At 39.8% G+C, this 27,003-nt stretch overlaps 1 protein-coding gene and 1 long non-coding RNA gene across 2 annotated transcripts; both read right to left on the bottom strand.

Moving 5' to 3' along the window:
* Nucleotides 1–2,774: 2,774 nt before the first annotated feature.
* On the bottom strand, nucleotides 2,775–5,090 carry LOC136255240 (uncharacterized). The gene has a single exon (XM_066047967.1). It carries the CDS (start codon nucleotides 5,088–5,090, stop codon nucleotides 2,775–2,777), a length of 2,316 nt encoding a protein of 771 aa, XP_065904039.1.
* A 5,382-nt stretch (nucleotides 5,091–10,472) lies between these two features.
* Nucleotides 10,473–12,730, bottom strand: LOC136256673 (uncharacterized). The gene is made up of 4 exons (XR_010701595.1): nucleotides 12,204–12,730; nucleotides 12,107–12,156; nucleotides 12,003–12,047; nucleotides 10,473–11,950 (listed from the first exon to the last, which is right to left on the bottom strand). It is a non-coding gene; the product is annotated as an uncharacterized lncRNA (long non-coding RNA).
* Between the last annotated feature and the right edge of the window lie 14,273 nt (nucleotides 12,731–27,003).

The raw sequence follows: 27,003 nt of genomic DNA, 5'->3' as shown, positions 1-27,003 counted from the left end.
AGGAATCTTTAAATACAATAGGGTTTCTTATGAATGCTAAGATAATGTGCTGTATTAAAGGGCATGAGGTTGATGTCTCCCAGCTGAGGAATGATTTTGAAAATATTATCATGTCTTTGTTCTTGAGTTTTGAATCTGAGAGCATTGTTGATGGCATTTGTGTATATATTTCAAGATGTAACTGGAAAACGTTATAAAAATAAGATAGAATCTGTAAGATGGTTGCTTGTATACTATATTTCAAAGCACACATAACTTAATTATATTTTGGTTGTGCATGCCATTTTATATAAAGGTGAGTTGAGGTTGTCAAACGATTGAATGTGAATGAGAAGCAACAATATTCTGCTTTAGTATATACCATAATGATTCTGAATTATTAATCTCAATGAGTGTATATAGTGTGTGTCTCACTTGGAAGAAATTTCTCTCCTGATAGTTGACAGATAATATAATCACTGGGGTATGGCAGTATTGCAAGTAAGAAAGGATGTGTATGATAGACAGGGTTGTCTGAGATTAATAAATGTTAAATCTTTACGAGTGGTGTATTGCATGTAGAATACCATAGTTATGCCAGCACAAAGCCAAAATTATGTGAAAACTCAACACCTTGGAAAATCACTTATATTGGCACATTTAACACATCAAATGATATTACTGAGTTCCAAAATACAGCATTTAATGTTGAATCTCTACTTAGTTTGATAGAATCAACCACAATTATACCTTCAATTATAAAACTTGTACTTTTAACAACACTACAAGGAACATCCAAGTTCTAGATGTTTTACACTATGCCATATATGGTGATTTTTGGTCACATAATTATCCACTTGAAATAATCTCTTGAACTGCATGCATTTCTATAGGTGTGGATATAAAGACAAATTAACTGAGTTAGTTACTACCTATATGTGATAGTTATACCATAGCAACAAGGGATTTTGCTGATATATACATCCTTAGCCTATGGAGGCCCTCCTGCTATGGGTGCAGGGGCGGTGGAGCAGGCCAAAGAGTGAGGGGCTCAGGGGCAGATCTAGGATTTATAAAAGGGGGGGCTAACTCAAGGTACTAATCTCTTGGGTAGAGGTGTGCAAAGCACACTTCCCAGCATGTAAAGCATGCTGGAACTAGGGGGGGTCTGGGGGCATGCCCCCCCCCAGGAAAATTTTGAAAAATAGATGCTAAAATACTGCGATTTGGAAACATTTCCACATAAAATTCATACCTGTAGATATTTTATATACTGCCTTTAGATTATAAGTATGGCTCTCTGAAGCATTTTGCTAATGGAAACGTTTGGGTAGGTACAGACAACCAAGTACATGATGCACCCCTCTCACAATTGCACAACACTGAATAGGTGCATGCATGTTAGAATAAGAATGTTGAAAGTGGAAACTTTTGAAATTTGAACGATACAAGATTGAATCTGAGAGCATTTCAATGGAAATTGTGTACCTGAATTAAGTATTGCCATGCATATTAACTACACAAGTAGATGAATGAAGCCCTTTAAACAGACCAATGCACTTCATTGTATGTATAGGTGCAGGCAGATTTGAAAAATTCCATAACAGAACCAACTACATGTTTCCAGTGAATGTTCTATTAGAGTAGTTAGCTGACTGCTCTATTAGAGTATCTCGATCTTGTACACCTCCAATGCTGATCCGGGTCCTTGTTGCATAAACTTTAGCATAAATCCACTGATAATACCTTGGAAAGATGTTTATAAGGTGGGTTTATGAGTATTTGTATTATTAGTGATCATATAATTATGCTAAGACAAAATTTCATTATAATACTCAGCATATTGATCAAGTAAAGCCTAAATATGAAGGGGGGGCTTCAGCCCCCAAAGCCCCCCCCCCCCCCCTGGATCCGCCCCTGGGGCTGTAAGTTGAAGACCAAAAAAAACAAACAAAACAAAGGTCACTCACTACCTGCTGACAATAGCTGCTCTTCACCAATCATATCTCCTTATTATAACTGCACATACGTAGCTAAAGTAGCTTGCTACACTGCTTCTCTGAATACTGTGAATGCTCTATTAGAGTATCCAGTTCCTGACAGTTCTATTAGAGTATCTCAATATTTTCTTGCAAACAAGTGTACATGTCCCATAGAAGTGGGGGGGAGGGGGGAATGGCACCCCTGGACCCCGTCTCCACCGCCTATATATGTATGGGTGTATACATCAGCAAAATCCCTCGCAGCTGTGTAGACAGGCAGATACATAATATGCAGGACAAAAGAAACCGTGTCATTTTAAACCTTTCTCCTAACAGGCAGCCATATGCATTAATGTTTACATCAAAATAGACTTGGTGCCCATTCTGTGATTACAACAACTCAAAAACTTTACAAACTACAATATGAATCATGCAGGAATGTAGTGTAATTTATGATTACTAATTGATTATGCTTCAGCCCACATAATTCATAAATGGCTCAGACCACAGAGTGGTTGCCAGCTATTTGGAATTATATGAAGAAGGTAAAGTTGAACATATCAACGGTGTTTGGCCAGTTCTCTCAGATAAACAGCTATTCGCAGTAAGAAAAATATCCTCCGGATAAAAGGAAACAAAACCCACAATCGAACCACCCACTTCGGCCTTTTGATTAGCTGTGATTGTTCCCTCTGGGAAGGGTGGGTGGGACCGTTGATATGTTCAACTTCACCTTCTTCATATAATTCCAAATAGCTGGCAACCACTCCGTGGTCTGAGCCATTTATGAATTATAATTCAGAAGGCTCAGTCTCACATATCAACAGTGTTGTTTGAAGCTGGTTGATTGAGCACCGCTCTGCCAAATGAAGGGTTATCCAACGGTTTATAGTAAAATCTTTGAAAGGTGGATTCAGAACTCCAGCCTGCAGCCTTGAGGATGTCTGAGGTTGAAATCCCTGCTGACGCAGCTGCAGATGAAGAAGCTCCTCTGACCGAGTGAGCACCAAAAATTGAAGTATCTATGCCTGAAGCTTCCAATAACAACTTCAGCCATCTAGCCACAGTACTTGAGGACACCGCCTTATGTGGCTTAATAATTGCTATCAGCAGGTTAGTTTCCCTTCCCCGAAGAGGTTGTGTCCTGCTCTCGTATTCCTTTAAGGTTGATACTGGACACAGTCTATTTCCTTCTGGAAGAGAGAGGAAGAAAAAATTAGAAATCTGAGATGTGGACCTTGACTGCTTGGCTAAGGTATTTGGATAAAAGCAAACCCCATCTGGTTTATACACCCGTTTAGATATGTCCAATTTTGATAGATCGGCCGATCTAGATGGACGAGACAACGCAAGTAACATTGTCACTTTCCATGTCAAGTGCTTCAGAGACAGCAACTGGTTGTCACCTAGTGAATCAAGATAGTTTAGTACCTTCTGAACATCCCAGGTTTGTGTGTAACGAGGTAATGGAGGTCTAGATTGGAAAACTCCCTTTACAAGTCTGCAGATTAGGGGGTGTTGGCCGACTGTGTAACCATCAACTTTCTCATGAACTGAGGAAATTGCAGATCGATAGGCATTTACGGAGCTGTATTTATACCCTTCCTTGTAAAGGTATGGCAAGAAGTTGGCCACCCGAGCTATAGGACCAGAAAAGGGATCTGAACTCCGTTCAGAACACCAGCGGTGCCATTTGGCGAAAAGTGAGTCATAGGACTTGTTAGTTTTAGTCCTCCAGGAACTAAGCATGAGGTCTGTAGCTTCCTCTGAAAGCTGCTGACTTTTGTATCTCTCCCTGAGATGTGCCATACGGCTAGTTGTGGGAGCATCAGTGAGCTGTCTCTGTTGACCATTATTTCTGTTCCTGATATTATCAGTCTGGGGTAATCCACCAACATGTATAGTAGTGTGGGGTACCATGGTTGGGATCTCCACACTGGTGCTACCAACACCAGGTTGGCTTGTTGAGACTGTACTTGGGCAAGTGCTCTGCCCACCAGATTCTAAGGTGGATTGGCATATCCCTTGATGTGGGTCCATACTTGGAGAAATGCATCTGTTGCTTCTGCAGACGGATCTGGCCGCCAGCTGAAGTAGCGACGGCACTGAGCAGACAAGCGGGTTGCAAAGAGGTCCACTTCCAGTGGGCCAAATGTTTGCTGTATTTGGTGGAACAGCTGAGGGGACAGCTTCCAATCTGTCCTGTCTGTCTGTGACCGTGATTCTGCATCCGCAATGGTGTTCTGGGACCCGGGGAGGTGTTGGGCTGTGATGTGTATGTTCCTCTCCAGGCACCACATCCACAGGTTCTTCGTCAGACTGACCAAGTCTCTTGAAATTGTCCCCCCCAGATGGTTGATATATGCTACTGCTGTGGTGTTGTCGATCCTCAGCAGGATGTTCAATTTGGATTTGCTTTTTGCAAATGACTGAACTGCTAGTGTGGCTGCCAGCAATTCCAGACAGTTGATGTGGAAGGTTGCCTCCTTCTGTGACCACGCTCCCCTTGTGGTTTGGGTGCCGCAACAGGCTCCCCATCCCTGCAGTGATGCATCTGAGTCGATGACCATGTCTGTCTCTCTCTTGAGGAGGGTCTTCCCATTCCACCTGGACATCTCCGTGTCCCACCATTTCAGCTCTTCCAAACTGGCTGGTGTTAAGGTTACTAATCCGTCGTAGTTTTGGGCATGCATCTCCAGAGTGTTGGAGAGTGCCATCTGTAGATTTCTGTAGAAGAGAGGTGCAGGGGGAATTACACATGCTGTTGAGTTCATTCTCGCCAGTAGCCGTGCTAGTGTACGGGCTGAGGTTGACTCTGCCATCCTCGTTATCCTTCGAGACTCTGCTCGAATCTGTCTTATTTTGGGTGGGGGGAGTCGTAGCTCCATGTCGATGGAGTTTACTGAGAGCCCCAAGAATTCTATGTTCTGGGTTGGAGTTAGCCCGGACTTTTCTGTGTTGATGGTGAACCCTAGACATTCCAGTAGGTAGGCCAGAGCTTGAACATGTTCCAGAGCTTGGGCTGCTGAGTCTGATATCAGTAGGATGTCGTCTATGTAGGCAATCAACCGGACCCCTCTCTGTCGTAGTATAGCCAATGCTGGTTTCAGGGTTTTTATGAACACCCATGGGGCTGAGGACAGGCCGAACGGGAGGCAGGTGAACCGGAAGGTTTTCCCCTGAAACTGAAATTGTAGGTACTTTTGGTGTGCATGGTGTATGGGAACTGCAAAGTACGCATCCTTCAGATCGACTTTTGTTAGCCAGTCCCCTGCCCCAGCAGATCCTTTAGGGTTTGAATGCTCTCCATCTTGAAGTGCTCTGGGTGAACAAAGCTGTTTAGTGCCTTGAGGTTGATGACGGGTCTCTGTCCACCATCCTTTTTGGGGACCAGGAAAATGTTGGAGTAGAAGTCCCTCTCCGAGGGGCACTCCACAGGTTGAATTGCCTGTTTCTGGAGAAGTTTGGCTACTTCCTCCTGTATTAGTGTAACCTGCTCCGAGGTGTAGTGTGGAGGAGTTGGTTGTGATTCTTGTTGTGGCATCGCCACAAAGTCTATTTGGTATCCCCGTACCGCATTCAGTACCCATTGGTCCTGTGTTATGGCAGACCAGTTGGTCAGATAGTACGCTAGTCTGCCTGCCTGTGGTAGGTCTGGCTGACAAAGCTGTTCTACCCCGAGACATGCAATCTGGTTCACTAGGATACTTTTCCAATTCATCATGACACTTTTTAAAATGGTGTGTGCATGAGTCACTTTTCCAAGTGTTCTTCTGGAATGGTTTTTGGCCTGACCATCCTTTCTGGGCTCCTCCTCCTTGGGTCTGTTTCCGACTGTAACCCCCCGGCTGTTGGGGGGGCCTGTTCGAAAAAACTGCTTCGGAGTGCTGAGGGTGGACCTCATTGCTTTCACCTGGTCCACTAGTTGTTTAGATTTTTGGGCAAACTCCGGCCCAAACAGGGAGGGTGAAACTTCTCCAAAGTTAGAGTCCTCTTCAACTAGTGGGAGGAGTGTCTTGTTTATTTGTGTGACGATCTTTGTTCGTCGAAGGTGACTAATTCGGGCACTAGCATTGCCAAGTAGCTTGACTGCATCAACTGTTGCATTGACTATTTGCCCTGGGATGTCCTCCTCTGACACCAAAATGGCACTCAGTGGGGCAAGGGCATCTAGCACATGAGACTGTATGGTGGCCAGCTCCTTGTCTGTGGTCTTGGTGGATGGTTGGACTTCAGCTTTGAGGTAGCTGTCTAGTTGGGGAGTCCGGGATGCAGCCACCTTGGGAAGGGAGTAGGTATTCTTTATCTTGAGACAGTCTGTATACTCTAGCCTGGCAGTACAGGCTTTTGTGATGACCCCTCCTGTCTCCTCAGACACTGTCGCTACGTTGGTGGGGGGAGCTTGGCGTCTCTCTGGTTCCGGTAGCTCAATATCCGAGTTGTACTCCCATTCAACGACCTCATTGTACTGAGGCGTGTTTGGAATGTCCTCCCAACGTCGAGTCCTCGTCGGCAGTTCGTCCTCACGGGTGGGGCTCCTCGAGCCCTCTCTGTTATGGCGGTCACGTGGTCCTCTACGAGGTGGCGACGCCGACCTACTCCGAGATCGTGCGTGCAGGGAAAGGGGGATCTCTCTCCGAGAGTGTGAATCTTCCCTGTGGCCAGAACTGCTCCGAGATCCGGACCTTGAAGATGAGTGGCGTCTGCGGTGCCGACGAGAATGCCGCCTTCTATGTTTCTTCCGCTTCCCCGAGCAACGTTTCAGATCATCCAGATCATTTTGTAAACCGTCAAACTTATCCGAAAGGTTCTTGACGAGGGATTCGAGTTCAGACATAGCCGTTCGAAAATCACTGCGAACACGTGTTTCAGCTAAGAAAAAGGCTGAAGTGGGTGGTTCGATTGTGGGTTTTGTTTCCTTTTATCCGGAGGATATTTTTCTTACTGCGAATAGCTGTTTATCTGAGAGAACTGACCAAACACCGTTGATATGTGAGACTGAGCCTTCTGAATTATAATTGTTTTTATAATTATATAGTTTTATAATTATATAGATCAGAAGGCAAAAGAGTATCTTAATTATAGTGATTTACACTTTAAGCACTGTTCATTCTACTTCAAAGGGCCAAAAGTCCAAAACTTTAGTGACATATTGAAATTTCATCCTATAGCATATATGTGTACTATTATAAATTATTTTAAGAAGTTTACACACCAGTGTTTATTCTAGGGCTGTTAGGGGGTGGGGGAACTCCCCCCTAAAATCTCAGATTCACCCATTAAAATTGCGAGTGACAACTACACTGTATACTGATTTTAAAACGGCACACAAAGCTGTCAAAAATGCCTTAGATTCAATCTCAGACAGTTCAATATGTAAAATCTTCCCAGGTTAAAAATTGCATGCACAACCGTATACATCCTATAGGGTATATGTACAAGACTCTAAAATTCCTTCACAGTAAAGTATTTATATTTACAGAGCTTAAATTTACACACTCAACTTTCAAAAAAGTATTGTCCTTAATTGTATCTCAGAAAGTGTAATCTTAAAAGGTTTCTACCTTTAAAATAGCATGCACAACCAGCAAAAATACCCCAAAGATTTAATCTCTTGATCTTAATAGTCTTGAGAATGGGCCTAAAGCAGCAACACTGATGTATGAAGTACTCTACTGACCAACCATAGAATCTGCATGGCTTCACCCATGGCCATACAATCACAGGTTGTAAACTGGATACCTATAATATAGCTAGCTGCTATATAGACTTTCACCTGGTATCATGCCAAGTTTCTGAAGTTTGTCTTACAAAATGAAGGTGTATAGGCACAGTGCAACCTGAATTAGTGACCACTTATATTGAAAGACCACCTATGTGCTGCACTTAATTTATACTTCTTTAATATTAATGTATAGCACCAAAGTATCAACTCTTTCCAACAAATCTAAAAATGGCCTAGGTGAACTTTTTATTTAATTTGTTACTGAGCAGAAATCAAAAAGATTGTTGTGCACAGGTGTTATCATAATGAATGTTCAGGTTGGTACAAAACTCATCTAAGGTATAGGGGAGTGAATTACAAAGGGGGGAGTGTGTTCCAGACTTTAAATGAGATCACCATGCATCCATAAACACATGAATGTTGTACCATCTCTCCATAACTACCTTATTTATTAAGTCAAATTCCAGCCATAGTGCACTTACATTTGTAGCCCCACTACACACTATTCAAGTTATATACATGGCAACAAAGGTACTACTCAGACACCTTGATAGCCAGGATATATGTTAATGATCTCACTTTATTTGGATGAAAAAAAAGTCTGTGGTTTCTCAAAAATGAACATGATCCAGGGAATTAATAGAAGAGTTACACTGTTACAGTATACAGTAGATGCATTGCTTCAATGTACCAAGAGTTTTTAATATAATGAACACTTGCTTGCACCTCAATGTGTGATTTATAGTACTGTAATTACTAGCTAAATGGTGTTTCAAACTATTTAGCATTCACGCTTTGAAGATCAGTACAGGCAAATGTTAAATACACATGAAAATGTGGTCAACATGTTTACCTCCTGCATGAGTAGATATGTACATGAATTTATGGCTTAATCTTCAAAGTGGTCATAAATGTAAATTAATTTATTTAATTGATTTCACACATTGAGGTACAAGTAATGAATGTATACAGCAAAAACCCCTCCATTCCTAGGACAATAATAAAGTGTTCTACAGAAGTCACAGAAGTATCTTGGTTCAAATGTATGTGCACCACTAGAGTGGAAAATGTCCAGGTATCCCTTTTGAGGAGTACGTACCTATGCAGCCATATACGCAACTAAGTCCACTACAGTGGGATTCAACTTAATAAAGAAGACATTTCTGAAGAGATGATACAACGTTCACATGATATGTATGGTGGTCAGATCTGTAATTTGAAGTCCACCTGTCTAATAAGGACCATTTTTAGATTTGGTGGAAAGAAATGATACTTTGGTGCTATACATTAATATCCAATTAGAGAAGTTTAATTAACTGCAGCACATAGGTGGTCTTTCAATACAGGTGGTCACTAATACAGGTTGCACTGTACCTAGACACCTTCACTTTGTAAAGACAAACTTGAGTGGCTATTGGAGGTGTATACTACCAAACAACAATAATAGGTTATATACAAAATTTAATTGCATACCACAACATAATTCATTATATAGCTATTGTAGTCCCAGCACAAAAAATTTATCAAACATAGACCATTATCCAATCATTATTCACAAAAAAATGAAGAATTTCAAGCAGCCTATTTCAAAATAATTAAGTTTTCAACTGAATACAGTACTTTTGAACTATAATTAAGTAGATATCCCATAATTTAGGTATCACTGGAAAGATCAATCTACAATCTTCCACTTGTGAAAATTGTGTCTAAAAATATTTACACAGTGCAAAGTTACAGTCGATTTTGTAACTAGAGATGGACCAATTTTTCATGAAATATTCAAAACTGATACTTGTGGTCATAAATCAGAAACTATGGGGTGTATGGAGCTAAAAAATGCATGAGTGATAAGCATCACAGGTACTACAAACACACCAAGTTTCATCAAAATCCGAGAGGTGACCCTAAATTACTTGTTGATTTGACATGGAATTACCCATTAATCTTTTTACTTATAATTGAGATCTATGGTGATGGCATAGATATTATACGGTGTAAGATATAATATAATATTATCCATGCTATGGGTATGCACTATTGTATTGAAAGTGTAACATACTAGAGATCAGTGAAATCCAATAAACCCTGGAGTTACTCTCAATGCATGTACTAACTTGCAGCTAGAAACAACTGCAGTTTCAAGACAGTCCAGCTAAGATGCATATGGTTTCATTTCCCAGAGCCCCGGAGAAAAATGTAGAAGCACTATGCATGCCAAAGTATATCTAATCCCAGCTCCACAAACTATATATTTCTGAGATCGGCAATCAATACTCTATTGGGCATAATTTATAAAAACTCAGAATTTAGAAATCAGACTGAAATGCCTAGTACAAAGATGGTTTAGCTAGCCATTTAAGCTTTCTCACAGGTGGTGGGATAGCATTCACAGAGTATATGCTTGATCGGTTGGCATCCATCATTAACTAGCCTCTTTGGGTTTATCAGACTGTTCTATTTATCGATCATTGTGGCTAGTTAGCTATTTGTTTTACTTCAATAAATGCTAACTCAGGATTGGAATGCACTTCAAATCTTAGAGATGGTAGCTAGTCAGGAGTGTGGCTTGATTAAAGGGCAGTAAAATCTAGCCAATTTCAACAATCATCCTAAAACAGGTCTAGGGTACTGGCTACGATATTCACAACAAACAACTGCAAAGTTTGTTACAGGGACTGAAACCAAATACTAAAGCCAAGGTGGGAGGGAAATACCCTGTAAACTTTCTCGCTGATTCTGTGGCATGTCACAGGTGATGTAGCGACACTCGAGAGACTTGAGAGACTACCCAATGGCGGATCCAGGATGGGGCTGCTGGCCGGGAATCCCCCCTTTCTCTAGTGGAGCCATGCTTACTTTGATAAAACTTGTCAGGTCAAAATCAATAGCTAATACACATAAAAATGCCATTTATTGCAAATTCACCTGAAACCAAAGTCAAAATACCACTCTTTGTTTATTGTGATGTTGTTTGGTCTCCATCTACTGCAAAACTGAATTGTTTAATTGAAAGAATCCATTCCAAGTTTATTAAAAATTGCCATTGACTTACAGTTCAAAATTTCTCTAACTATTATACATTGACTGAGTGCCAGTAGATTTCATACAAAGATTCAGATTTTCAAGTCTTTACATCAGATTTTTCAAAGGACATAAAAGGTCATGTTAGCCATAACATCAATTATTGACTCTTTGTCCTCAGAGTGTTTACCAACTAGAGAGAGTTTCTTTTATCAAGGGGCTGTCTTATGGAACAATTTATCAGCAAGTGTCACTGCTTGAAGTTTCATAGTGGTATATCCCCAGTATATGGAACAGTTAATTCTTTACTATTTTAGTAGTTTTTCAGTAATCCCGCATTCACTGATGTTTTACTGAGAGTTTAAAACTTAATAAAACAATTATGTTCCATGTACTTAAAGTTACTGACATTTTACTATCAGTATAACTGGGTACAACTACATGGCGTTCTGCTGCTCTTGCATTCATGGGGCCCTGTAATTCTGCCCGTATTTTAGTGTCACATTTAGTGGAAAGTTTTGATGTTTTTATGCCATTTCCTGGGGAGGAATGTTCCCTTGCTTTCTTTGAAGATATGTCTGTTTCTGTGTTGCATAACTCCTCTCAAAATGACCTTCAAGCCATTTTAGATGATTCTCTTTTTAAACAGCTTGTAAGCAGTTCCACTATTCATGATCAAGCACGTCTGCGTGCTTTATCACATTCTTCTGGCACCAGCAGTGGTTGGCTTAACGCACTGCCACAGCCTGCTTTTAGTCTAGCTATTCCTCCTCACGATTTTACTATAGCTTTACGTTTGTGGCTTGGCATTCCTTTGTTCCCTTCTTTACCTCTCTGTACTCGTCTATCTGTGATTGGCCAGTTTGGTGATCATCTGTTGGGATGCTCTCATGGTCCTTTGAGGATCCAGCGTCATTAATGCTTTAGTGTCTATTGTGCACCATGCCTTGCTCCAAGATCACCCTGGTGTTCTTAGGGAGCAAGGCATTTCATCTGACCAATCTCATCCTGGTGACATATACCACCCTGATTTTCATCTTGGCCAGTCGTCCTGCCTATTTTGATCTCTCCGTTAGGAGTACCACTCAGTCTGCTGTCATATCTTCTGCTTCTTCTCAGGCTGGGGTGGCCGCTGCTGTTGGTGAGATAGCTAAGGACACTCAATACCAGGACATTGTGAATGATAAATGGAGATTTTATCCCTCTTGTATGTGAGACCTTCGGTGTTTGGTCACCATATGCCCTATCAATTTTAGGATCCATAGCTGACAGAACAACTATTAGAAACGGTTTACCTCAAAAGTTTGCTAGGCGCCAACTTCTCCAGCAACTGTCTGTGACTTTGTGGAGGTACAATGCGAAAATGATAGTTATAATTACTTTGCTAGTATTCACTTACTGCTGAGGACAGATTTCCTGACTTTGACATTGGTTAAGTTAAGTACGTAACTAGTAATAAAGTACATAGTTAGGTATCTATGTGTATGCTGACCTACCAGGATTGCGAGCTAGTGAAGGTCCTCAAGCAACTATACCATTAAACCTGTTGATCACTTCTTACAGACCAGATATTGTTGTTTCTGAAGCATCTTCTGTAGCTTTACTGGAACTGACTTGTCCCTTGGACTCTGAACATCACATTGAAGCAGCTAGATCTAGGAAGCAAAATAAGACAGAGTACTTACAGCTACTTGCAGAATTTGATCGTTTGAGGATCGATAACTATTACAAAACAGTTGAAATTAGTGTGCTAGGACACTATCAGCCCAGCTGTATTTAGAATTTCAAGAGTTTTGTTGATTTCATCCATCCTTCAACCACCACCAAGTCTTCTATTCGACAGACTTTTGATGATGCTGCTAGGATGTGCATATCCTGCTCACCGGCAGAAAATTTTCTTGGCCAGGAATTTCAGTGAGTGGACAGCGTAGTTGATGTGTAATAATGTAATAAATTTCTATTTTTGTATGTAGGTTTAGGGTTATTTTGTTTGTTTGTTTAACCTTGCTATGCCCACACAGATATCTTTTAAGAGTCTGGCTGTGGTCGCACAAGACCGAGGGCCCATCATACTGTAATGTATTTACATGTTTCCTCATTTAATAATGATGGTTCTCTCTCAGTAGTAGTATGGTATACATCTACCAATTTAACACATTTTTACCAAATATACAATCCTCTGCCAAGAAGCGGGCAGTGCTGGACTCAGTGTGATGTCAATTACCCTTTTAGCAACACACATCACCAAGTCCAGTCAAGGGTTTTTCTCCTTTCTCCACCTTTTCAAACATACTTTCTGTAACAACTTTAAACAGGCTGTAGGACCAGGTGTCCTACAGACCTTCAGCCCTTGTGCTGTAAACCCTTAATAAAAATAAATAACTAAATCAACCGCACAACCACTCCCTCCTCATACTCCCATTAACCCACACTACAACACTGATATAGGTGTGCAGCTGCAGGTGCGGCTACTATTTTAATAAATTTACAACAGTACAAAAACTATACACTAGCTCAGCTGCATAAGTAAAGTAAGTAGTTAAGTACATCACTGTTGCTACAACATTTAGCAACTTAAAAACTCCAACCTTACAACTCACTAAAATACAAGATTATGTACCTACACAAGGTGGGGGCCTGCAAATTTGAGGGTGGGGGCCTGCAAATTTGAGGGTGGGTGTCTTTTGTTACTAAGCACCATCATCACATAATGTATCAGCTTCAAGCACATTTGAGGGTGGGTGGGCGGGACAGCCATTACGTTTGTGCCTGGCAGCCTAGAATGACACATGTTCACACATTTGCACTATAAATAACCATATCTCACGTGCCAACCTACTGCACGTGCACATCATATTATGGCGGGAGCTTATTTTCTGTCTAATTCGCAAGCTCAAATGACATTAAGTACATCTCCCTCCTCATACTCCCATTAATCCACACTACAACACTGATATAGGTGTGCAGCTGCAGGTGCGGCTACTATTTTAATAAATTTACAACAACCTAGGGTCAGCAAAGAGAGGTGCATCAGGCCAAAATTTCCCATAAATATAGACACAGGGTGATGTTTGACGGATGAGTGAATACCAGCCTGAACCATAGCTCGTTGTCCAGCTGGTTATGCAGCTCGGATCTCTCCAGTGACTGTCCAGACTCCCCGGCTTCTCACAGGATGAGTAATCCTGGTGCTCCTGGATAGGATGGTCCCCTAGCAAAATCAGTGTCATCAATGAGTAACACTGAAGCATCCTAACATGACAAATTAACCACAATGTTACAGGCTGTAGTTGACAGAAAGTACTGTTACACTATGCTAACTTTACACAAGCTCGTGGGCTCCACTTAACAATACTATTATACTGTACTAGCTAATACACCAGCACACAGGCTGCACTTGACAATAGTGTTTCACAGTACTAACTAATATACCAGCACACAGGCTGCACTTGACAATAGTGTTTCACAGTACTAACTAATACACCAGCACACAGGCTGCACTTGACAATACTATTTCACTAATACACCAGCACACAGGCTGCACTTGACAATACTGTTTCACTATACTAACTAATACACCAGCACACAGGCTGCACTTGTTTCACTATACTAGCTAATACACCAGCGCACAGGCTGCACTTGACAATACTGTTTCACTATACTAACTAATACACCAGCACACAGGCTGCACTTGACAATACTGTTTCACTATACTAACTAATATACCAGCACACAGGCTGCACTTGACAATACTGTTTCGCTATACTAACTAATATACCAGCACACAGGCTGCACTTGACAATAGTGTTACACTGTACGAGTAATTACACCAGCTCATATGCTGTACTAACAATACACCACCTCACGAGCTGCACTTGACACCAGCTAAACACCAGGACATTGGCTGTACCTGACAATATTGTTACCTGTCCTGCTATGCTTACTTAAAACAATTTGGTAATACCATGTACCCACCTCATAGGCTGTAGTTGATACAATTAAGTTAAAGAACAAATATCAGCTCTGACAGTCCTTACATCTAAAACACAAGTTGAGTTGTATACAATGCTATTGGTAGGAGGGACATCATGCATGAACCACAGTGAGAGGAATTCTAATAGCCAGCATATTGGTATTATAGATGCTCCTTTAAACAGACTTAAGCCTATATCCAACCTGGAATTCTATCAGGGTCAGCACCCTTACAACAAGTGTATAGAAGGCTCGCCATGGTAAAATAAGATGTGCCAGAACTGGGCTGATGGTCACTCTAGTATCACTGGAGTTCCTTGGGCTCTACAGCTATGAGCATAAAATAGCCTGGAGGATTAAATACAACAGGGGGCCAACCCATAAGTCCAGATGGCAGTAAAGGTATACCATGCCCTCAGATCCTGGGTTCCAAAATCAAGCATTAAAGCACGTCATCTGTTGTATAGCTGGCAAACTTGCCAATAGTATGGGGTCCCGACTGTGAATCTTAAGTCCCTAAAGGCACTCTGGACCAAATCCTTTTGTACTACTAAACTCATTTTCTTCACACAAACTAAACCAATACCCCTTTCTAAATAGACCTCTATTGGCTTCTTACTGGTGGTCGCAATAACTTAGTAAATAAGTAACAGGTTGTAGCTAAGTCAAAAGTAAGGAGACAGAACACACAATACCGGTAATGCTAAAATTTTTCTTGCCCAGAGGAAACCTAGATAATGTCCATACTGATTATTTATGTGTACCCAATTTGAGATTAAATGTAAACATACTTAAGGTTACCTAGCTGGATCATGTGCATGGGAATCCTAAAGGCCTTTGTGCTTAAATTTGTCTTTCAGAAGGTACTGGTTGAGGTATCATACATTCACCACTAAGAGGTTGCCTATACTAATAGTGGACTATACAGATTAGTGCTTATGAGAGACTCCATAATATATGCCTGCAATGATTGTTCAATAACTCAGCTATTGCTGATGACAGCCTTTTGCATGGTTTTCCCTTTAGTGTATTGGGTACTGATAAAAGAGGAATTATGGCCTTAAGCACCTGCCAGAAACTGACGTGGGATAATTCTTGCCCCAGTTTGCATTTTAGTCACTGTTAATGGCATCCCCACAAAAATTTCCCATCCACTTGCTTGGAAAATTGGTTCTGGAAGGCTGGGTCAGCTGCACCAGTTGGCTTTGCACTAGTACTATTGAACATACAATCATGTTACCATCCCCTATCAACACAATTGACTGACTGCCCTTTAGTTATGGTTAACACTACTGGGTGGCAGACTGCTGTCACAACATAGCAAACCACAACTACATGGCAAACATTTATGAGACACAATCAACACTAACATCACAGCACAAAGTATTGACATTCTGTGACATGACATGGTCTACTTATCTTGTTGGGGCAGTATGCATTACTCCTTTTGCACACACTTGCAACAGGGACCCAGCAAGTGGGATTTAAACTTGGGTGAGTCACACTTGATGCAGATAGCTGGAGGCAGTAACTTTGTTCCAGTGGCTTAAATTCCTCCTCAGACTCCATACACTTCGTGTTAATCTTAGCAACGAGATCGTTGTGCCAGTGGTAAGGCTTTGGAGCCCTGTATAGCTGTTCCTTGAAGCCCTTTTCGAGAAGAGGGACCTCTGGTCCAATATGTGACCATAGATAGTATATAAAGTGACCAAGGGGCTTTCAGATGACGTTCCAGACAATGCCATGCCATTGATGATGACGTCGGTAGGGAGAGGGTACTCTTCGCTCCTTGAATGCCCACTTTATTCTTTGGTGATCAGCTGCACTCCGTGGTGGTCTTCTCCTGTCCGCCGGGTAGCTCAGTTCTGTCGCGTTGGCCGGTTCGTCTCCTGGGACTGCTTAAGCAAGTGCACCGCATTTAAAAATACTTCTCCAACGTCGGTAAGTCCGTAAGGGAAACAGTAGCCATCACGTTTGTGCCTGGCAGCCTAGAATGACACATGTTCACACATTTGCATTATAAATAACCATATCTCACGTGCCAACCTACTGCACGTGCACATCATATTACGGCGGGAGCTTATTTTCTGTCTAATTCGCAAGCTCAAATGACATAAAATACATTTACGGTGGGGTCTATTCTACGGAAAGGAACAATGGACTAAACGACGGAACGGAATACTTTCTCAAATTGAAGCTTGCAGCTTACCATTGCTGTAGAAGTTATCGGTGGCACCCCCAGCAGGTAATCAAACGTAAGATAGAAACAATTTAAGGATCGATTGTGGGTTCTTGTTGGTTGTCATTAGTAACGAAGTACTCACAGCTGACCCAGTGTGTTCATCTTCAGATGTATCAAGTAGGGAACTTAATGCAGGACTTGGCTTTACTAGTATGTGAGTTGTTTTTTTGCTTACTTTGACTTAGAATGCACAGTCTGGGCCGGGGCCTAGCCTTTCCAATCGGCATAAATCACTAGCTATGTAGCAACCATAGATAGTATATTCTCTGTACGGAGAATATACTATTTGTGACTATACAAACATACACTATAAGAAACTCTTGCAGTATGGTGACAAGCTGAATCAACTCAGTCTAAGCCGGCAGAATCTAAAGGAATTTTGTGTGTGACATTCAGATATCACAAGGAGGCTATATTGTGTAGTTAACATCAATGATTTATTAACGGTGCAGTGGACTAATGTCAGATAGCTATCTCATGGTTGAATTCAGGATGGGAATGCTTTCTGAATCGGGTACTGATGAAAGCCGGAATGGAACGGAACGGAATCAATCAGGGCGCACGCCAGATTAAAAAATCGTTTAAAACAGATTGTGCACTGTTTCCAACTGTCACACAATAACTAGAATTGTGCTAGAATTAGTTTGTTTCTGTTTATAGGCATGCTAGTAATCGTTCGCTCGAAAGTTCTATTAAATGCCCACCACGTGGCAAGGTGTGTGTAAATAAAATCCATCCAGTTTAGTTTAATCCTGATGTAGAAGTACTTTTTTACCATTCCAAAAGGTGAACTACTGTAGTATTTTCATGTTGTAGCAGTATTCAAGCCTTTTTAGTACAAGTGTCGCTGGTTTTCTGAAGCGACTATAATTCTACCATTATTGGCAGCGATTTACAAGAATTAGCAAACTACAGTGTGTTATATTAACAGTGCTTACAAAAAAACAGGTTAACAGCTTAGTTAAATGATCGTTGTTCAGCTTAGACGATTGTACAACGCATTCTTGCAGTGGGCATTAAATAGAGCCATCGAGCAAATGACTTCTAGCATGTCTATAGCAGAAGCAAACCAATTCTAGCACAATTCTAGTTATTATGTGTAAGTTGGAAACAGTGCACAATCTGTTAAAACGATTTTTAACTTGGCGCGCGCCCCTATTGGTTCCGTTCCGTTCCATTCCGGCTTTCATCAGTATCCTTCTGAATCAAAACTTGCAGCTTGGCTATCATCGCTGGAATTGCATTTTATCAGTGGAACCTCCAGGAAAATGGAATAAGGTAGTAATAAAATAGATTATTCTCCTACCTGATATATCAAGCAGGTCTCTTCAATTCATTTGTTGCATGACCAAGGCAAGTTTTGTTACTACAATACAGAAGCTGATTGGATATCAATTGTTTCTGCTGATCTTGACAAGATAGAAGACCACTCAATTTCTTTGGTTTCAGAGCATAATGTGGTGACAAGAATGCATGGTGACAAGAAAAGGCATGACTTCTGATTCAGTCTAACAAACAGAATAATTATATAGTTGATTGAGGAGGTATCACTTTTGAAATGTTCAGATGACCAGTGATGAAATGCATTCATCGAATTTTGGTTGTAGTTGGAGACATTAAATATCCAAAAGCAAACTAACTATAACTATATAGTAATTCACTTTCTTTCTTTTATATTTTCAATTTTTTCTCAGTCACTAGAAATCCTAGAATATGGAAAAGAAAAATTTTTGTTTACAAAAACTGTACAGCTTCAAAGGAAAATGAAGAAAGTATACACAGACAAATCAATAAAATTATATAGTACAATTACAATAAGGTGAATTATAGATTTAAATACTTGATATGAATTAGAATCTTTAGATAAATTGTTCCAAAGCAAAATCATAGATGGAATAAACAAAGACCGGTGAGGTCTTGATTGATGACAGTGGTTGGAGATTAAAAGAGGAGATAATTTCTTGTTCTTGAATATGTTGCAAAGTGGAGGTACAAATTATTATCAAAATGGGATATCAATTTGCTTTATTGTGAATAATTTGTATAGTAAATAATCAAGCATTATACTGTATTCATTTGTCCTCCAGTTAAACATAACATTGGCAGTCTACCTTGAAATCTAAAAAAAAAACTACCCAACATAGAGCAGCCCGCTTTGTAACAAACACGTGTGATCCTACTGTAATTTCATGACCAACTGGACTGGGAATCACTTGAAAATAGACGAACAAATTTAACTTGTTTATATAAAGTGAAGCACGTGAAATGTTACACCTAGGATTCCTAGGTGGTATGTGAGCGTTATATTTCTGGTCTGACTAGATACACTGAAATCACATTTTTATACATCTTGGTCCAAATCACATTTGTCTGGTGGATATGGGCATGATATCACATGCATGGAAGGCTTAATTGAAATCTAGTTGATCTTGGAGTTTTGGCATTTAGCCTGATTCATGGCTATGGCAGTCAGACTCATCCTTGAATTTGTGCAGCAGAAATACTGAATACCGTATGTCTGGCATCAGTCCACTGCACCAGCTGTTAATAACTCCATACATGCACTTTAGGGCCACTCCAATTTGTTTTTATGTTTCTGGTCATTTGAAGTTTAATTTTAGATGCCGGAGGGCGGAATTCAGCAACAAAGCAACAATGAAGTGACTGCTCAATTAGAGCATTTTGTGATTTACTGACTGTTCTATTAGAGTATATCGATTTGTACTATACACTATGCCCATTTCTTGCAGGTTTTCACTAATAAAAGGCAATTTATGATACGTCAGCAGTTTGATTTAGCATCTTTGTTGCAGCCCAATATTTGTTTCTGAAATCTGGCTTTTTTAAAAATCTGATGTGGGAATTTTCCCCATGTATTTCTGAAATTTCACATTCTCCAAAAAAGGATGCGGGCGGTGGACCAGAAACATAATTACCAATTGGAGTGGCCTAATAATGTTTGCAGAATATATAGCCTCCTTGCGGTGTCTACTGAAATATTTGCCCCTCACACACTGCACAAAATTCGTCAAGTTTTAATTCAGCTGGCTCTTTCCTGTCACCAGTGTCTTTTTGCTTGTAGTATAGTTGCATTCAGTATACTGATTTATGACTTGAAAAGCCGTTTTCTAAAGTCAAAATAAGTAAAACAACTCACATACTAGTAAGAACAAGTGCTCTTCTTGATATATCCGTAGATAAACCATGGATGAACATCACTGAGACAGCAATTAGTACTTCGTTACTAATGACAACCAACAAGAACCCACAATCGATCCTTAATTGTTTTTATCTTATGTTTAATCACCCGCTGGACTCGGTTGGAGATGCCACTGATAACTTGTAAGAGCAGTTTCAGCAATGGTAAGTTGCATTACCAAAAATACATGATCATGGGACATGTGGAGAGACACTTTGAGAATATACTACAATCATATGGGATAAAAACTTGAACGTAACACTCCTGACAAGTATAGAGATCTTTTGTTTTACTATAGAGTAAAAATTGTCTGCTACATAGTAATTTTTAAGGCTTTACAATAAAATTAGTTAATGTCAGTCCTTTAATTTGGTTTTTCTCAATTTAATAGGTTTTGCTTTTTCTATGTAGTTTTACATTGGTACGACTTTGTGATTGTGTCCTACACTTATACGAAAGTAGTTAGCAAATTTCTATACGTATCAAACAAAGGAGAGCCATTTCAGTAGTGTGTAACAGTAATAATTTGTTTGAGTTTGCAATGGTTTAAAGCGGTTTTTAATTAATTGTTGTTTTTTTATAGCATACATGGATAAACTGGTTTTGTATACATGCTCATACATTATTAAGCTGTATGCATTACAGTATCTCACCATGAATTATCTTCATTACACAAATCTGCTTCACGATCGAAACGCGTGGTCTGGGCCAGTGCAAGTGTGTTTTATGCTGTGATGGCATCATATAGGGAGAGTCTCAGACTGCTGAACCTAATGCACACAAACTGATTGTCACTTGATTCCAAGTGATTTTAAGGTCATTGGAATAGATTATGGTTGTATTTTCCGAGATTTGAATATCGATCATGTGAGTGCCTATTTCATGCATTGGATTGCTCTATACGTTTACTGGGCGAGATAGCCATACTGTTAGGTGTTTATAGGCTTTGTATCCTTGCTGTTGGAGACTTTCTCACTGATGTATCAACCATTGTGGTATTTGTTTGCAAAAATCGCGTCATTTTGGCCGAATTTCAGCATATAGATGGCTCAGCCGGTCTTGCAGAAATTTACTTAAAACGCAAAAATTACCATACCCTTTACGGGAAATTTTTAAGTAACCAGCGCCATCATACTTACGGAGTAACTTTAAGTTATGTGTTCCGTCTTCATTACGGGGAAACTTTAAGTAATCATCTCCGTCATCTTTACGGGAGAATTTTAAGTCATTGCGTCACGTGATCTTAGTTATCTGTAGTTGTGACGTGTCTGCCTCCCGCTGTCACGCAATCCGTCCCATGAATTCACTACTACAGTACCGTATTTATTAGCTTATTACTGGGCTACTCCAAATCAATTGTGGTACCATCGCGCACACCCTCTATGATCACTCGTTGCCTTAGCCAGTATCACGTGATTTTAGCGGCCCTTAACCACTTGATTTTGATCACGTGACTTTGGCGGTTCAACCACATGGATTATGAAGTGTGCTGTAATGAGGCTGCAGATTTTCTATGCTATGACTGCAGTCCTGAAGGAAGGCCTCTTTGCAGCAGTTGCTCAGAATTATTACAATGTAACCCCAAAAGAACTGGACATTCACTGGTGAGTCATACCTCATGAATCTTCATGCAAAATTAAATAATACTGTGTTGTGTGCATAGGTGCCTGTAGAAGAGAGTCCCAGCACCTGACTGCCCAGCACCAACACTTAGTTCTCAGAGCTCCCATCACAGTAATGATTCTTTGGATGGTGCCGAGGCCAGTAAAGTTTTAACTTTAGTTGAATCTTTTTCACTTCTCTCCTTTTATCCGTATCAGAAGTCCATCATTGATGCTGTACTGGATATGAAGAACACAATCATTATCCAATCTACTGGAAATATGAAAAGTCTTTATATAGCAATATGTTAATCTGTGTCAACCTTAACCATAACTTTAGTATTGCCTGTTTAGCAAAATAATGACTTTCACTGTCCGTACGAAGGTAATTTTTTCTGAGCTCAAGGCAAGCATGGATTGAAGTAAATAACTGAGCAGACCCTAACCAAAATTTATACTAGTGTGTTTGATAATACTGAAGTCTGTTGATAAATATTAGTGGTAACATATGAAGAATTAAATAAATAGACTGGTTAAGTTGGCTGGAAGAATAGCCTCTATGCTTATTAATGCACTATCAACAGGGTCAGTAAAATATTTGCAAGTGTTAATATACCCTAGCAAAATATTGTAGGTATGTAGCAACTATGGGCAGCACTAGTTAGGTACCATAAATGATGGTGACTTAATTTTGGTGAATCAGCATGCAAAGCAGGAAATGTTTGGCAAACATACTGTATATGGCCAGTACTGAACAGTATAAAAATAACTAATAGGCAAATAAAGTTTGGCAAATTTCCTTTGTTTGTCAAATTTGCTTAAACCACGCTAAACTTTCGGTGTTTATGGTAGTAACAAACCTAACAGTATCTTCAGAACAGCCAATAAATCTTTCGGATAGATTGATACAGAATTTTTAAAAACAGAATTTTGGAATGACGGACTGCCTTCAGTCAGAACGGCTAAGGATACAAGCTCGCTGTTATAATTAGATGCTGACCGTTGCCTTTTGGCATACTGTAGTATATACAATGCACACACACATCATGCCATTCACATGCTTTCATTTGTCCTCCTTTTTGTCCAATTTCTTACAGTGCAAGGTGTTGATTCTGTAGCTCTGGCCACACAGTGGCATTTATGGTTTCCCAGTGAATTGTCCATTTCTCCATAATGACTGGATTGAATACAGAATGGCTTTTCTACTAAGTGTTGTTTAAACGCTGTGTAACGGGGACATAGCTGTAATGATAATGATACGGCTAACAAACTTTTACAAATTAATAGGAGGGACACACATTCGGACAATAATGTCTGTGTTAGCTATTCCAAATGAGCTATGCACAGGATTACCAGCACACTGATTCTTATCTAAGCACACCATACAAGTACAAGAAATACGATTACATTTGTTTACTTATTTGCAACACAATTATCACTGTAATTAGAGTCTTGTATGTAACATGTGCTGATAAACAAGTTATTAAATTCTGTTATAACAAAACCAGGTAGAAAGAAAAATATTAATAAGCTTTGGATTAATGGAGAAAGGTCAGGAAACAAGGGAGATTGCCAGCACCTGTGGACCCCTACTGACTGTTCTGTGTGTGCAACATTACAATACTGTTAATATATATTAGTTAATAGCTTAATGATTAATGTTATATGCTATTGGTAGATCAGAGGATGCTAAAAAGAAACGATTACAAAGCAAAAGAAGCCAAGAGATACTGCAGCTATCTATGGTCCTCCAGACAAGCAGCAACACTTTTTGAATGATGAAGATGACTTAAAGCAGGCAAGAAAAAGAAGGGTGCCAGTCCTAACTATAAACCCAAGATAGGAGGAAAAGTAAAGGCAAAATATGACTGAGAGTGGTTTACAGGAGAACTGGTTTCCTACAATAAAGACATTGATCAGTGGACAATTTACTTTAAAGATAATGATTATACCAATAATGTGATTTTTTCCAGACAGACGTTAAAATGGAATATGACAAGCTTTAAGCAGGAAATTTTTATTATGTAATTGTGATATTGACATAAAATTACAATTTCATGCCTACATGTACTGAGACATATCGACAATATAAACCCCCATGTAGCAAAACTTGAGGTTCATGGCTAGGAGGGGATATACACAGTTGCATGTATATGTGATCTATATTCTGACTTTGAGCCAGGCTTTAGTAATACAAGTGTAGTGGCTGGCATCCAAAGAATGTTTCAAATCTTGCATTGGTATTGCTCTTGGGCACCCTTAAATTTTAACAATACAACCTCCACCTTCCCTTAATGGACCATATCCACAATTAGAGGTGTACCGATAATCAGATTGGCCACCAATATGGGAATTTTAGCCCATATCGGTAATTGGTAAAGGTGCTACAAGAATCGATATTGCTAGCAATATTCACACAGTGGAATTACATTGGTTTCTTACTTATAATTAGTGTCACTTTTAGTGTCACTGCTCCTTGTTTATTGAGGCTGTGCTGAACAAAGCTAGAAGCCATACAAACACAGGTGATTGTTTCCTTGCTGAAGTGCTTATCCATTGTTTAAAATTAAATAGTAAAAGCCAGTATTTTAGAGATGATGAAAAAGCCACAGGAGAACTAAGGAAGGCAGAATCTGTCTTCTCTACCAGCCATTAAAATGTGAAGTAATGCAAAGTAATCCGTTTAAGCCTTGATGGGAGCATGCATAAAATATTATTATTTGTGGTGCTTCTGGGTTGCACAATGGAAGCGACACCACAAACATAGACCATAGATTGCATTTAGCATTAAAGAGCTACAGTAGATCATAGATAGGTGTAGTATTATCTATGGCTGGCTATATACATTTGTTGAAAACTGTGCCTTGCAAATATCAGATCGACCATCTGTTATTGGTTTAATTTCTTTAGGTGACATCAGTATCGGATATCGGAAAATGGCAAAAACCCATATCGGTAAACCTCTATCCACAATGACATCATAATTGACAAAATAGCCATGTTAGTGGGGTCTTCACTACGTTTTCAACTGTAGTAGCCAAAAGGAATTTCACTTGTGGCTTTTACGACATGGAACCATTAGATAAGGTAGCATGTATGATCAAGTGATGTGACTAAGCAAAACCAGACCAAAGTTGTGATGTGGATACAAACTATCAGAATTTGTCTTGTAAGTAGATGTATATGCCTCACCTTCCCACTTGCTGCAGTGCATGCATTATCACCACATCTCCCAATACCTCTCTGTACAATTGCAAGTTCCCCACTATTGCCACCATTTTTATGTTGTAATATCATTGTGTATAAGGTTCATACCCTCAGCCCATACTTGTGGTATTCGGACATTACATTGATAGGTGCATTTAAGGGTATACAGGACTAAACAAGCTGAGAGATACCTTGCTACAACTAATTGGTTTCTCGTGGTTTGAATTGGCCATTATGATTATCAAATGCACAACATACATTAATTTTATTCCCATAATGCCTATCCCCTAACACAGTATGGGCAGGGTGAGGAATGAGTGGGGATTCACAAATCGAAGTGGAAAATGCCCCACCGTTTCCCTTCCCAACCTTGAAGTAATTCCAAAGAACCAACACGAAGCCAAGAAAACTAATGCAAAGGCCATTATAAATAGTGAATCTCCATATAGCTAATTCCCTCTGTACTGTGGGTACCAGGGGCGGATTTAGGGAGTGGGTGGGCTAAGGTGGCTGTAGCCCCCCTTCCTTAGTACTTAGCTAATAAAACCCTATATCTTCTGTGTGTATCATTATTTCAGGAACTATATACATCACTACCAACACAAATAATGTCTATGTAACTATACCTATTGTTCAACTCTATTCCAGTAGAATATAGCTTCCTTTTCCTATAAGTTCTTCAAAAACAAGTTTCGATTGTAGGTTGCATCTCCAGTTACAAAAGTTGTAATTGTGGGTTTTGTTTTATTCAAATGATTAGCAGTGTGGCTATAAGAGGTGATTAGTGTGGTTTTTATATTTAAAATAAAATTATATGATTCAAAAAGTGTTAGTTGGTTTAATTGGTTACATTTATCAGCTTCAGTATAATATGTAGCTACCAATTCAGCCATTTAGCAAACTGTAGTCTTTGGAAATTTTCAGTCTCATAAGGTAGCTATAGCATATTCACCCACTTTGCTTTAAATATAAAATATGTATCAGTTACCTTCTGATATGACCCCATGCTGTGGGTTATGGTGCTGGCATTTGTAACTAGCCTATAGTTCAGTCTTCATAACCTGGCAGATCTAATAAATTGACTATCACAACAATAAATTCAGAAAGTCCATAAATGCAAATATAGTTGCACTTTGCTAAGGATTGCCAGTGGACTAGCTAATAGCTACTAGTACCCTTCATTACATTCCATTTTCAGTACACTTCATTGGTTTTATGACTAACAAATAGGCTAAGGAGCATGCATCATAGTTGTGACGTTCAACACCACTACTACTTAGCTATACATGTTTCTGCTTCACAGATTTAGGCATGGCTAAGAGGAGCTGATGCATTATGGCATATAGCTAGCTATATCTAAAAGCTTGGTAGCTACAAGTAAAAAGGAATGCATGATAGCTATACTCAATGCATATTGCAATCAGTCTTGATTTAACGGAAAGGTAAAATTTGAATGATAAAATAATAAACTTCCATTATTTTCCACTGAAAAACTGCTAAAATACTCTCAGATTCACCTTTAGAGGGCCTAATTTTCAAACATTTCCTGGGGGGAATGCCCCCAGACCCCCTAGGTTGGTTTGCACACTAATGTAGTCATTATTCCAAACAGGGGGAGATCCAGACTTATGGAAAGTGCATGGGGGTCAAAATTTAACTGAGGCACTACATTGTTTCTGGTTTGATAAGGTAATACCAAAAAAAGGTCACAACTAGCTGACAATAGCTGCCCACCTCACCAACCACGCATTTATAGCTGGTAAAGTACATAAAAATCCTTAAATAGCTCACTACACACTGTTCTAATACTGTGACTGCTTTATTAGAGGGACTGCTCTATTAGAGTATCTCGATCTTGGTATACTAATAATTTTTGGAGGGGGATCAAGAGCCCTCTTTGACCCCCCCCGTATCCGCCCTTGATTCCAAATAGCTAATTTTACCATGTATACTACATGAATCTTACAACTAGGGCCTTGTGAGAAGGTTTGGTATCTTCTGATGTCTGGCTAATTACCTATGTCCCTGTCCAGCTTAGCCCCCCTTTCAAAAAATCACCCCTGGGTACTAGGTGA

The sequence above is a fragment of the Dysidea avara genome, chromosome 5 (genome assembly GCF_963678975.1).
Source record: "Dysidea avara chromosome 5, odDysAvar1.4, whole genome shotgun sequence".
In the NCBI taxonomy this organism is placed as follows: domain Eukaryota; kingdom Metazoa; phylum Porifera; class Demospongiae; order Dictyoceratida; family Dysideidae; genus Dysidea; species Dysidea avara.
Note: the sequence above shows the minus strand (reverse complement) of the source record. Positions and strands in the feature narration are given on the sequence as shown.